Here is a 14,677-nt window from a genome sequence, read left to right as displayed (position 1 = left end):
CCCGCTATGCTCCAGGGAAAGAGGAAAGACCGAGGCCAGGAAGGCCAGATGCTGAAGTAGGAAGTGAGAACTTGCATATGCGGAAGACGATCATTATCAGCCATCGTCCTCCCCTCCCTTGGGATCTTCTGGATGCTTCTTGGAAACTCGACAGGGCCAGGCGCCGGCACCTCTGAGCTACAGAGCTGGGCGCTGGGACAGGTCTGGCATGACTTGACACAGCCTCCCTGCTCAGCCAAGCGATGCGCCACCAGTGTCAACCAAGGGTAGGCCAAGGGAGCCACACTCTTGCCCCAATTCGAGCCACTCTCGGATCTGTTCCTGCTAAGGGCAGCGGTGCCAGCCCCCAAAGGAAACAGGCCAGACCCAGGCCCGGCCCCCTGTGTGGCAGAGTGCCGCCACGAAGGCTTGCAGGACAGCAACAAGCCCACGTGACAGAGACACTGGACGGGCGGGAGGAAGGCACAAGTAAACGCAGCGCTCTCGGGCCCACAGGGGCTGCCGCCCAAGCGCTCGCTCGCTGGAGCGGACCCGGAGGGCTCAGGGAAAGGAAGGGTTCAATCCAGCACATTCAACGATGTCCCCGACACAGACGGGAAGGCTGGGCCAGGCAAAAAGCCAGCTCCTCCAGCTGTCCAGCAGGCAGATGGTGAGAATCTTCCTTGAGTTTCCAGCCAAGGTGGGCCTGCAGGCCCTCAGAGATACAGAGATACACAGATACACAGGTGGCAGCTCAGGTATCCGGGCAGGGCAGCTGGAGTACGCGGTGCTCAAACCCACAGGGAGAGGGAGGAAGGGCAGAGAGGAGAGAAGCCAGCGGCAGCCCTCATGCTTCTTTCAACAGTGGGATATCTGCGGGCAGAGGAGGATGGAGAGAACAGTGGTTAGCCCGTGTGAGTGACTCTGCAGCACACCTGACCCCGTCGCAGGGATCCCACGTTGAAAGAAATAAAATGCCCTACTCACACGCTTCTAGGTAGCCCAAATCCCTCACCCTTTTCTAGGCCTTCCTTGCTCATCTCTCCCTCTGCCTGTGTGACAAAATCTGAACATTCAGTCCGGTATTCAAACCCCTTCTGGTCCTACCACCTTGAACCCTCTTCTCTGCTTTAACTCTGCTGGTTTAGCTGCTTCTCTTTCTATCCTTATTCTCGCCCTATGAGGCTCCTGAGCCCTGCTAAGTCTCACCTCCTCCTTCAAGCCATCCTCCAGCTGTGTGATACTGAGTAAATCACTCCCCGTCTCTGGGTCTTAGCTGACTCATCTGTCAGCCCCAGACAGCTCAGGCTTAGCCTGTAACCAACTCGATAACCTATGTGTCTTGTTTTTTGCACTCCTCATTCTGACATGGACCCTACCATTCTTGGTTCCATTTTTTCTCAAGTATAGGCTCCATCTTCCCAACTGACTGACAATCCATGTGGGCAGAGAGCATGTTTCACAGTTCTTTCCATCACACCTGAAACCTAATCCAGCACCTGGCACAAGACGGGCTCCGAAAAACGCTTGTTCAATACATGGAACAAAGCAAGGGAGCAAGGAGGAGAAGGCAGAAGAGCTGGCACCACCTTGGCTCCTTAGGAAGGATAAGGGCTGAGGTTTGTGTCAATACGTGCAGACACACAGCATGCTGCTGACAATCAGGAAACCCTACACCTGATCTGCACTTAAGAATTTCCAACTTCTTTGCTTTCAGATATTCTAAACCGTACACATTAACTGTGCCCAGGACTCACAGGAAACAGAGAGTTTTCTCTAAGGCTCTTTTACGGGGGGGTTGGCAAGTATAGAAGTCCTCACTTTCTAAAGGGGAACATCTAGATTCGGTCTGCATCCTGAACCACAGTGGGAAACATCTAGATTCAGTCTGCATCCTGAACCACGGTGGGATTTTACGTAAAGGTGTTTTTTAAAATGACAGACTCAATCCCAATGTTCGACTCTCCAGGCTCCGGTAAAGGCAGAGGTGTCAGGAGGGGGCAATTTTGTTCTCTGGCTGGTTTGCCACAAAGGACCTGGAGTGACCTGGGAGGCAGCATGGCACCACGGGGCTATAACGCAAGTTTGGGAGCAGATCCATCGGCTTCAAATCCCAGCTCAGCTACCTACCAATGGGCAAGTGACTTAACCTCTTTGAGCCTCAGTATCCCTATCTGTAAAATGGGGCTGGTAATAATACCCACTTCTCAGGATCACTGTGAGGTTTGACTGACACAGTGCAAGAAAACCAACTAGCACGGGACCTGGCATGCTCCTATTTAAAATGAAGCAGCTGGAATGCTCTGGGAGAGACAGGCTCCAGTTTCCTCTGTCATAAGACCCCACACCTCCTTGTCATTCCTGTTCTTTCAGGAACATAAAAATTATAACAAGAGGACAGGCCCCACTCCACCTCCAACCGGCTGTCTACCCTTTGATTTAGCATATCCCTGAGGCCATGAATAGTTTCGGAGACTCCAAACCTATTAAAATTCACAGACAACAGTGAAAAGCCTCCCTATACAGAGCCCAAGGGCCTACCTGGGGCTCCGAGGGTAAAATTCTATTTTGTAGGATAATCCCCCAGGTATCATCTTTCTTTGCCGCCAGATACACCAATTATCAGAAAGGTTCGCAGTCCTTCCTCAATCCCAGCAAGGACCCTGAGCAGATAATAACTTACGATCAGCACAGAGCACCTACCATCTGTGTAGTCCTCCGACGTGAGGCTTTGTATGTCACTGTTCTCTGAATCGGGGGCTTCTTTGTGTGCCACTCGGCTGTTCCCTGAGCCGGCCACCCAGGAAGAGGGGGCTGCCTGATGCACCATCACAGTCTCCGAGCCCCGAGAGCCCCGGGCTTCACACAGTCCAGACTGGCCCGGGGCCTCCTCCTCTCCGCCTGCGGAGGAGCAGGCCCCCTGGTCCTGCAGCTGCTGCTCCCTTGGCCCGCTCCTCCCACTGGGCCCAGACCCTTCTGACAGCACAATCTGCACTCTGGGGTCAGCGGGCGGCACACAGTGACCGGAACTGCCGTACACAGCCTCCTCATACGACGGCAGCGCAACCTGGACTCCATCGACCATGATGGAAACCTGGTCCCCGGACACCCCCTGGTCACGCCTGCATCCGTAGGAAAGGACAAAGGAAGAATCAGAATACATGCACAGGTAAATATCACAATATCAACAACACCAACCGTTTCTACCCACTTACTATGTACCCGGCATGGCACTAAGGGCTTTACACACTTTACCCCACTGAGTCCTCACCTGAGTCCTTTCAGGTAGATTCACCAAGAATGCAGATGAGGCTCAGGGTAGTTAAGTAACCTACCCAGTCGCACAGCTGGTAAGGGAGGAAGGTAGGATGTGAATCCATTCCCCCTGCTTCCAAAGACTGTGTTCTTAACCTCTGGGTACACAGGCACCTAGCCCTCTGGTCCTGTGCAAAAACTAGGAAGCTAGAGACCCGGAAATAAAGCCATTCACTCAGCACAGCTAAGACAGGAACGTGGGAGAATGATGGCTACAAATACCCGTGAATATACCCCTGCCTGTACACTTCGAGCGGGTATACTGCATGGTATGTAAATGACATCTCCATAAAGCTCCTTTTAAAAAGAGGAGGAGTGGGCTTCCCTGGTGGCGCAGTGGTTGAGAGTCCGCCTGCCGATGCAGGGGACACGGGTTCGTGCCCCGGTCCGGGAAGATCCCACATGCCGCGGAGCGGCTGGGCCCGTGAGCCATGGCCGCTGAGCCTGCGCGTCCGGAGCCTGTGCTCCGCCACGGGAGAGAACACAACAGTGAGAGGCCCGCATACCGCAAAAAATAAAAAAATAAAAAGAGGAGGAGGAAAAGAAGCACCGTGGTCTTGAAATGGGACGCTGGACTCAAAAACTGAAGAATTTTATTCTTTTGACTCAGCCACTTTGCTTGCCTTTTAATTTTTTTAACTTCATAAACGTAAAAAAATATGTGCATTATAACACAAATATTAGACAAACATCAAAAAATGTACAGCTGATTTATTCCAGAGGTAACATGGCGTACAAGCCCTAGCTGGGTCAAGAAACAGAACACTGCCAGCATCGCCTACCCCACCCCCGCCGTGTCCATTCCTATCGCCTCATCACCAAAAGTAACCACGATCCTGACTCTCATGAAAATCGTTCCTTTGACTTTTTAGTAATTTTACTGCCTAAACATGAATCCTTCAACACCAGTTATTTCTGCATATTTTTGATCTTTATATGAATGGGATAGACAATAAATGCATGTGTGTGTGTCTGGCTTTGTATTTAACTCAACATTTTAACATTACGTTTGGGAGATTTATCCATGCAAATACTTCTTTTCTGGATTACTTTTATATACATGCACTTTTTTTTTTTTTTTTTTTTTTTTTTTTTGCCACTGTGAGGCTTGCAGGATCTTAGTTCCCAGGCCACAGACTGAACCCAGGCCCCCGGCAGTGGAAGGGCAGAGTCCTAACCATTAGACCACCAGGGGATTCCTGAACCATTCTGAAAATAAGTTATTTCTTACTAATTAAGACAGCAGTTAGCACACACCTCTCAAGAACCTCTTTTCCTATATAACTACAACAGTATTTACATCCTGGAAGTAACATTGGTATAATACTGTAATACAAATGTTCCCAACTACCCAAAAATATATCTGCTTCAGCTGCTGTCTTGTTTGTTTTCATCCACAATCCAATTATGGATCATGCATTGCACTTAGTTGTCCTGTCTCTTGCATCTCTTTTAATCTAGAACAGTCCACTATCATTTTCTCTCATGACACTGACGTTTTTTATAAAGTCCAGGCCAGCTGTCTCCTAGAATGTCCCATGATTTGGACCTGTCTAATCATTTCCCTGGGATCAGAGTCAGGCCAATCTCGGCCTAGAACACTACACGCCACAGCACTGTCTGTGATGTCGTGTCCTCTTCTGTGTGTCACACCAGGAGACACATAAGGTCTATGGCTGGACCATATTATTATTGCTGGACTGTTTTATTTGTTCTCAATTTCCTCACCTGTACTTGCAGATAAAAATCTGTACTACCCAGTACAAATGGCACACACACAGTGAGGACGACAGAAGTGGCACTCATAAAAGTGCGCAGACGTTTCTGGAAAGAAGGGAAACTTTGATGACAGGGTGGCATCCGAAAGCAGAGTGCATTCTGGCATGTGCTTAACTTCCGTTATTCAAAATAACATTTTTTTTTGTTTAAAAAGTAATAGATGTACAAAATTTAAACAGGGTCTATAATGAAACCCAAATCTCCCTTCCACTTCGGCAAAATCAGTTACTTTGAACACACTGACTAGTTAACTACCAGGGGAAAACGATCCCTAATTTGGATGAAATGAGGAACAGCTCGAGTTGGCTTTATGTGGCAGTAGCCAATTCTTTCAAATAAACAGTCCCTTCCAAATCTTCTGTAGTCTACTAATTGTTTAACTACCTTTAAAAATAGCTGCTACCCCCTGCCCCAAACAAAACAAAGTAACAAGAAGAAAGAGGAGTCACACACACAGTACACAGATATTAAACTGGTCCTTGTCTGTGCATTCCAAACCGGGAGCATTTTATTTAATGCAGTTTTTAGTCTGTTCCTTCGTGCCTCTGCCTGACAACAGTCACTGAGGAAGGGCTGTGGATGGACATAAACTGTTTTCTTCAGAGGGAACGAGGAAGGGCCAGGGCAACCCAAGCAGGTAAGGGGGCCATGCCAGCCTGGGAGAGTCCACCCTGAGGGACCCACTGGGGGCCAGGTCCCCACCATTGGCCATCCCCACCCCAACCTCACCTATCCAGTCTGGGATGATTTGTGGCTGGTGCACTCACCTGGAAAAAGGAAAGTGACAAAGGTAGGCCAGAAAACCACTTCCTCCGTTTCTAGTATGGTACAGTGCGGTGCTTGCCAATCCTAGCTGCACGTCAGAAACCACCTGGGGAGCTTTTTAAAACACTAATGCCAGGCGCCCATCCCAAACTAAATAAATCAGAATGTCTGGGGATGGAGGCCCACATGTTGGCGTTTCTTTTTAGTTTCCCACAGGTGCCTCTACGGGCATCCAGCAGAGGGGAACAGGGAGACACGGCAGTGGCTCACAAACAGGAGCCTGCTTGGAGGGCCTGAGAAACACAGAGTTTCTCATTCTGTTGGTCTGGGGTGGGGCCTGAAAATCTGCATTCCTAACAAGTTCCCAGGTGATGCTGATACTGCTGGGACCACACTTTGGGAACCACTGATGTAGGGGGAATAACATGGCACTAGAGTTGGACAGACTGGGGTTTAAATCTCACCTCTGTCATCACCTAGAGGGAGGACCCTGAGTGAATGACTTAACCGCTCTGAGCCTCAGTTTCCTAATCTGCAGCGACCCTGTGAGGATGAAGACAATGTATGCAAAGCAAAAGCACAGTGCCAGGCACATCGGGAAGTTTAACACACGGCAGGGCCCTCCCCTTTCCCTGGGTGCACACAGACCAGCAGCGGCCAGCAGGCCCACCAGCACCCCTCTGGCCCACCAGCACCCCTCTGCCGGCCAAAGGCCAGCCTCCACCGTGACGCACGCCGCCCGCGCCACTGGCTCACCTGCTGTGATGGAAAGACTTCAGCTTTGGCTGCAGCAGCACAAACAGTACCACGAGGAGGAGAATGAGTGCCACGGAGCTGGCAGTGGAAGCCACGATGGACAGCGTGGGGACCCCAAGCGACGCGTGGGCGCCTTTGTCTACGGGAACAAGCCATCGTCAGACGTGTTTTGTACCCTGACACACGGAACGTGAGCCCCACGGCTGACCTTGTCAAGGGCCCCCTGCACAGTGCCACGCTGAGACACGCTACGTATGGCCAGGGCCACTTCTGGAGTAACGGTGCAGAGTGGCTTTCACATCAGGGAAAGGGGGCATTTCCCTATTCTGCTCCTGAATCTAAAATTCCCTTCACTTTGGACCTTGGAGGACCATCTAACACCTAAACTCACTTACCCCTAGAGATCTTACCTTTATAAACCCCATCTGATCCTGTCCTCAATAGCAGGCTGGAAGACATGAACCATCCAAATGCACACATCATTCCACCACCTGAAGTCCCACCCATGTGGCAGGAAAATTTATAAGAACAGGGCGGTAATAACAATCTGGTCTAAGATCCTGCAGCTTTAGTTGTAAACCTCAGGCCTGTCCCCCCGCTTCTCTGGGGTGTCACGGTCTTGAAGCTCGAGTGAAAGCACAAAGATGGCTGCATGACACACTTTCCCGCAGGCAGCTGGATTTCCTGTCATGCATGACAGGAGGCGGCGGAGGGGGATAGGTCTTCTGGCCAGCTGGACTGCAGCTCCGTAACAAAACAGTCCACTTCCATTCAAGGAAAAATAATATAAAAGAGACACTACAGAAGGTGCTCGCACCGTGCTCATGGGTTAGCAGAACACAGTCAAAGGTCACCGGCACTGGGCTAGGCAAACAAGAGACCCGGTGCATCAAAGGGACTTTACACAGCACAGCAGATGCCTCGGGGGCTCGGCTGAAATGCACTGGGACACGCACCAGCAATCCAAATGTCTTTCACAGAGACATGAAATCCCAAAGGAAGGGAGGCTGCAGGGCATCAGAAGGGCCATGCTGCCCCACAGCACAGGGGGCTCCGGAGGGAGCGGGCACCACTTCCCGGGAGTTAGAAGAAAGCAGAAGCCCAGCAGCACCCCTCTCTCATCTGCCAAACTGACCCTCGTTGAGATGGCAGCTGATCTCCATGGCTGGCTTCCACTCGCCATTCTTACACGTCAGGTATTTGTAATCACCCTTCAACATGTAGCCTTCAGCACACAGGTACTCGATGACGCTGCCCGAGTTCAGGGGGTCTCTACAGGGCCGGGGGTGGCAGATGTAGCCACCATTCTCTGGCTCCGGGGGCAGGGAACACACTGCAAAGACACAAAGAGTGGAGGTACAGTGGTGAGGTTTTCCAGCGAGACTGCCATCAGCGACAGAGAGGGGCAGCTCTGAGGGCTTCGGCAGGAAACACACCAGGAGCAAAGAGCCAGCCCCTTGGAAAGGCAGCTGGCCAAACTCTGCAAGTTCAGGTTGCCAATGACAGAGGGAGGCACCCTGGCAACAGGGGAAACTTGGCTGCTTGCAGCACTTCCCCTCGCCCTCCCTCCCCAGCACTGCGCCTTAGGACAAATGCACCCATCACCGAACAGTAGACTTTGACAAAGCTGAACTTAGAGATCTAGAGCATGTGGGGTTTTTTTCAGCATTTTTTTTTTTTTATGATGACGAATTGTGTATTCTTTTTTTTTTTCAACTCCCAGTCTATCCCTCTCCCTGCCACCCTTCACCCCTGGTAACCATAAGTTCATTCTCTAAGTCCGTGAGTCTGTTTCTGTTTTGTAGATAAGTTCATTTGTATCTTTTTTTTTTTTTTTAGATTCCACATAAAAGCGATATATATTTGTCTTTCTCTTTCTCTGACTTACTTCACTTACTATGATAATCTCCAGGGCCATCCATGGTACATATGTACAATGGACTATTACTCAGCCAATAAAAAAGAATGAAATAATGCATTCGCATAATGTGGTTTTAATAAAACTTACTGAAATACACAACGAATCAGAGTGACAGGTGATAAAACACCGGTAACCTGCACAGGGGAAACATTAGCCTTGTTTCCAACATCAGTACCAGAAAGGATTCCTTCGCATAATAAAAATGTGACTTCTCGGCATCAGAGGGGATTTCTGATGCATTTCCTGGGAGGCTTCCCAAGCCCCCGTGCACCACCCATTCCCTGACTAGAGCGGTCACTGGCATCTCTCGTCTCTATCCCACAGTAACGCCCATTATTTTTCATTCAGGTAGGACTGTTTCGTTTTAAAAGCACCTTCATTGACCGCCTATCTTATTTATTCCTCTGACAACTCTGTGAGGTGGTTATCCTTTCTCCCTTTGAAGATGAGGACACTGGCCCACAAAAGTTAGATGACTTTTAGCCAAGTCAGGCAGACCTGGGAGCAGAGCCAGGGCTTCCGATTCTAAAACCTGTGCTCTTCCCACCAGCAGACACTGCTTCCACCCCAGGAGTGAGCGGGCCTTTAAGGAGTGCATATGCCAAGGTTGCCTCCCCTTTGAACGGGTCAGTTAGGGAGATGGCAAGTGGTACCTAAGTGTGGTGGGAACGCTGGTGTAGGTAAGTTGCAGTAATACCTCAGAGGAGCCGGAAGGCCTGAGCAGCCCAGGGAGAAGGCAGCCTCCCCTTCTGAGCCTGGACAGACACTACAGAACTGAAGTCCCCAGGCAATGGATCATGGGGTATGCCTAAGCAAAAACAGGAGGGGACAGGAGGGGCACTAGGGGATCACTGTTAGGAAGGCTGGGCTGCGGGAGAAGACATGCTGGCAGGTGGCCAGGCACCCAGAAACTTCAACTTACCACAAGCCTTACCAAGGCAGGAAAGATGAAAGTCTCTAAAGGACATTTGATTTTGCTGACAAATACCCTTTCCCCATTGTGACTACCACAAGGACATCAGTATGAGAATAAGAACTGCTGGGTTTCTTTTCTTCACTTCCTCTAACAGACCTGGAGTCTCTGACTGTCTGAGATAAGGTGCTCTCCCTTCATGGGACCACCCACCACTCTCTCACCAAATACCACTTCCCTTCAACCTGCTATTAAGCAAGATGACTGCCAGCCAGGCTGTGGGGTGGATACTAAGTCGAAAAAGAGATGGTAGCTCCCTGCCCTTGGGCTGCTGATCACTGAGACTGGGAGAAAAGACTCCATATTTAAAGCTACTAAAACCCTGGGGTAGGTCCACAGGGATCCAGAGAAGTCTGCGCAGCCTCTCTGAAACCGGCAGATGAGCCCAAAGAAGCCCCCTCAGTCCCCTCTAAGCACACACCTCCTCCTCCTCTAGATGCTTCCCACACCACCCACCTTGCCCAAGGTCCTGAACAGGAGGGAGACACAGGCATCACATCCCTTCTGGTGCCTCTCTAAACTCTGGCCAAGTAGTTCAAAGAGCTGGCCAGCTGGATTTCCAAAGGAACCTCAGCAAACTGCTTTACCCTTTACACTTACCCTCTTTTGTTCAGGGCAACAAGCCTGCCACAGATTCTCCCGGCTCTCCTTGGGTTGTGTCTAATTGGTTCATTTCCTCAGCGTAATGATGAGCACCCGGAGGGCAGCTCCCGAAAACAGGCAGGACCCACTTACATGTCCAGTGTGCTGGGGAAGACGGTCCCAGGGGAAGGGCTGCTGATTCTAAAACCATTCCTGCTCTGCTGGGTACTTCTGCCCATAAAGCCCACATCTTCACGGAATCTCTGAGAGGGGCCCTGGACATCACCTGGCACCCATTTTATACGTGCAAAAAATGAGGTCTACAAAGAGGCGACTTACAATTCTATTTCAATTCAACTAATATTTACTGATTACTGTGTAGGGATCATTGTGCTATGCTCTGAAAAAGGATAGAAAGATAAACACTTCAGGTACTTGTAGCCAAACAGGGGTATGACAAGTAAGTCCACCCACATATATTTTTTAATTAATTAATTAATTAATTAGGTTGGTTGCACCAGGTCTTAGTTGCGGTAGGTGGGCTCCTTAGTTGCGGCTCGCTGGCTCCTTAGTTGTGGCATGCGAACTCTTAGTTGCGACATGCATGTGGGATCTAGTTCCCTGACCAGGGATCAAACCTGGGCCCCCTGCACCGGGAGCTTGGAGTCTTAACCACTGCGTCACCAGGGAAGTCCCGACACATATATTTTAAAAGTTGTTTTCTTCATGGCTTCTGGGTTTTGTATCTTGGGTAAGGACATTTTCCTAAACATACTCTCCAATATCTTCTAATGTTTTATAGACTGGGTCCTTTGTTATGCAAATAATACCTTCATAGAAAAAAAAATCATAGGAAATATATACATGGTACAAAATCCAAAAAGTAAGAGGGTGAATGTGGAAAGTAAGCCCTTCTCCTTTCCTAGTCAACTCAGTGCCTCTCTCCAAAGATACTCCACACAGATTTATTCTAACACACGTCAAAAAAAGGGATTAGTGTCACAAGAGAGGGAGCTCAGAGCAGAAGAGACCAACCTTGTGTGGGGAACGGCTGGGGACGGCTCGTGGAGGAAGTGGCATTTCCAATGGGGCTTGATTTCAGCAGGAAAGGAGGTGGTGGTTTGAAGCTAATGCACCAAAGTAGGACAGTGTAGATTAAGCCCAGAGAGCATCAAGTAGCCTAGGTTAGCTTGGCTGCATAAGAGAACTTGGCCAAATAAATAAATAAAATATGATGATAACAGTAGTAGTAGTAATAGTATTAATAATATTGTGATGAAGCCATCTTGTAGAGGGGCCTTGGCTGCAACAGGAGGTGTTTATACTATAATCAATGGGCAGAATTACAAGAGGAGCTGAATTTGATATAAGATGGACAGAAGTGGAGAGAGCTTTTAGAGTAGGTCAGCAGTAGAGCAACCCTTGCATGGTGAAATGAACTGGACAAAAGTTCTTTTATGTTTGTCTATGAGGATCATACAAAGGAAACAAACTACAGTACATTAGGTTCAGCGTCACAAAGGGACTGCCCCAGGTCCGAGGAAGAAACAAGGAGGCCTTAGAAGGAAAAGTCAGAAAAAGGCAAGATTGTTTTAAGACGCCAAGAACATAAGGAAAAAAATATGGCCCTCTTGCCCAGTCAAAGAGCAGAGTGGGAGAGCCATGGCAAAGAGCAGGTGTTGGAGAGGACCCTCTCAGTGACGCCTGGGGTTCACAGGAACGGGAAGAACATCAGGAAGAGCAAATAAATCATTCAGTGGCTTCCGGAAGCCCCTGTTCTGGGCAAGAGGCTGACTTAATCAGGCTTGCTCTCTGACAACCCCAGGTCCGCAGGGGGAGTTTCAAGCTCTGTTCCTAGCCCCAAGAAGACAATGAACTCATCTGATTTGGCAAAGCTGCGTAAAGAGAGGGAGAAAGCCAGAAGATGGAAATTTTACAGAAAAAAAATCAATTAGCTCTCCTTAGTTTCCTTCTCCGCTTTCCGTTATCTCTTACACCCACTTAGGCCTCCAGTGAGCGCAGGAAAGCAGTGAGGTAATTCTCCAGGGGGCCCGGCAGAGGGCCTGGAGCACAGCAGTCATTGAGCGAGAGACCATGTGACCAGCTGGTGAAGGTGCAGACGGAGGAGAGACGCCAGTCGATCTGGCTGATACTTCTACCCCGGCGTCCCCACAGCCTAAAACCCTTAGCAGAAACCAACAAGAACTCCCCAGTCAGCACTTCTAAATGTATTTTGCTTTTGCCATTTTGGGGACGAGACTTTTAGGAGGAAGAGACAAATTAAAGACAAAACAAAGTCTTATAAGATTCCATAACAAGGGAATCAAAAACAAGCTCCAGGAATGGCCCTGGGGTCAAAGTGTTCAGTTTAACAAACTGAACAAATACTTGAGCCCCTTTAAAACGAGGTGTGGGGTGTAGGGAGTGTGAAGATCAGCCTGAGGAGAGGAAGCAGACATGTAAACACCTAGTGCAGTTAAAAAGACTCAACCTAAGAGGTGTCCATCTGATGTCACTTATCAAGAAAACACTATACTCCCACACACAGTGCCTGAGGGCTTAAGAAACTGTGTCAGTGTTCACTTGCAGGTTTGAAATAATGTCATTTTACACCAAAACCAGTGCAATGGCATTTAAAACACAACTGAGCACAGAGAAATAGGTGCTCAGTGAAGGTGTTCAAAGGATGGCCAGAGAAAAGCTTCCCTGGGCATTCAGGGGAGAAGGAAGTGGTTCCCCCAAACCCAGCACACCAACATGGCAGCTGTGGTCATCAGGGACACGGCTGAGGCATTATCAGACATGTCCCTGTGTGGCTGTAACTCCATCAAACAGTTAGAGAGAGCATCTCCTCACTAGACGCTCTAGCAGGGCCACAGAAGTAAAGGAGACAGGACCATGCCCTCAGAAAGTTTACAGTCTACAGGACACGGACACATGCACAGCCAACTCTGATGTAAATTAAAGAAGGAAGTGTTCAAAGGTGAGCTCTTCTATTGGCCTGGGGTGACCTTCTGGGTAGGGACATCTTTTCTGTTCATCTGAGAACCGCTGGCGACCAGAGGAAGGTGAGAGACCAGGCAAAGAGAAACGGGAGAAAGGGGAGGAAGGAATGGATGGAAAGCACACACCTAGCACAATACTGTCCAACAGAAATATGATGCGGCCACACAGGTGATTTTTTATTTTTATTTATTTATTTTTTTTTGTGGTACGCGGGCCTCTCACTGTTGTGGCCTCTCCCGTTGCGGAGCACAGGCTCCGGACGCGCAGGCTCAGTGGCCACGGCTCCCAGCCGCTCCGTGGCACGTGGGATCCTCCCGGACCGGGACACCAACCCGCGTCCCCCGCATCGGCAGGCGGACTCTCAACCACTGCGCCACCAGGGAAGCCCCACACAGGTGATTTTACATTTTCTTAGTAGCCACATTAAAAATGTACAACTGGTGAAATTCATTTTAATAATATATTTTATTTAACCAATATATGCAAAATACATTTTTGATAGCTCAACGCATAATCAATATAAAAATTTATTAATGCGATATTTTATATTCTTTTCTTCATAGTAAGTCAACACTTACAGCGCATCTCAAGCCACACTAATCGCATTTCAAGCTCTCAATAGCCACCTGGGGCTAGTGGCCATTGTACAGGACGGCACAGATGCTAGGGATCTGAGAACAGTGGGAAGGGTTCAGACCACACGACTGAGTGTGAGACAGGAGGCTAACAGCAGATGAAGACACCATGGAGCGCTGAGGGTCCCTTCAGGTTGTTTTTTAAAGCCCTGTTCATGTGCTTGCTCTCAAAGCCCTTTCTTGATATATGAAGGTCCAATTTCTACTTCTAGCTCTCAATGGTTTGCTAGGAACAGAGAGAGCCAGAGAAAAAGCAAGGCAAAAACAGAGAAAAAAAAAAAAAAAGGCATTCAAACGTGCAGATTTCTTTTTTGCACATAAGACAAGGAAAATAATAATTATTGCAAACAGCGTTATTACATGTGCCAAGCACTCTTCTGAGCTCTCTCTTTACACGAAAACGGGTACTATATTTTCTCCATTTTATAGATAAGAACAACGAGGCTTAGCTGAGTTGAGTCATTTGCTCCAAGCCACAACATCTCTAAATGACTCAACAGGCGCTCTGGCTCCTGAGCTGCAGGCCTGACCACGAAGCCAAGGTGGGCCTGCAGAGGAGGGAAGGACACCAGGCTCCATTCTGCGGCTCATCCCCCGATGGACTAGGCCTTTGGAACGTCTAGCTACTCTGTGAAAGGTGTGAGCTTACTAGTTCAAAGGGGAGATAATTCTCCTCAAGAAAGCCTCCCCAGGGCTTCCCTGGTGGCGCAGTGGTTGAGAGTCCGCCTGCCGATGCAGGGGACATGGGTTCGTGCCCCAGTTCCGGAAGATCCCACATGCCGCAAAGCAACTGGGCCTGTGAGCCATGGCCGCTGAGCCTGCACGTCCGGAGCCTGTGCTCCGCAACGGGAGAGGCCACAGCAGTGAGAGTGAGAGGCCTGCGTATCACAAAAAAAAAAAAAAAAAAAAAAAAGGAGTGGGGGAGGTGCTTCCAGAATGTTGGTAATACACTATTTATTGACTTTG

At 49.2% G+C, this 14,677-nt stretch overlaps 1 protein-coding gene across 9 annotated transcripts in view; it reads right to left on the bottom strand.

Annotated features, from left to right (window-relative positions):
• Window positions 1-733: 733 nt before the first annotated feature.
• The window catches only part of SUSD6 (sushi domain containing 6), a 92,060-nt gene continuing 78,116 nt past the window's right edge, over window positions 734-14,677 (bottom strand). For all 9 annotated transcript variants that reach the window (XM_055088563.1, XM_028496091.2, XM_028496092.2 and 6 more), the window contains 4 exons: window positions 7,730-7,927; window positions 6,595-6,733; window positions 2,683-3,101; window positions 734-852 (listed from right to left, as the gene is read on the bottom strand). In XM_055088563.1, the coding sequence (XP_054944538.1) occupies window positions 827-852; window positions 2,683-3,101; window positions 6,595-6,733; window positions 7,730-7,927 (782 nt within the window). In that variant the 3' untranslated portion in view covers window positions 734-826. The remainder of the gene's footprint in view (window positions 853-2,682; window positions 3,102-6,594; window positions 6,734-7,729; window positions 7,928-14,677) is intronic.

The sequence above is a fragment of the Physeter macrocephalus genome, chromosome 11 (assembly GCF_002837175.3).
Source record: "Physeter macrocephalus isolate SW-GA chromosome 11, ASM283717v5, whole genome shotgun sequence".
NCBI classification, from domain to species: Eukaryota; Metazoa; Chordata; class Mammalia; order Artiodactyla; family Physeteridae; genus Physeter; species Physeter macrocephalus.
This window is presented reverse-complemented; position numbering and strand designations above follow the sequence as displayed.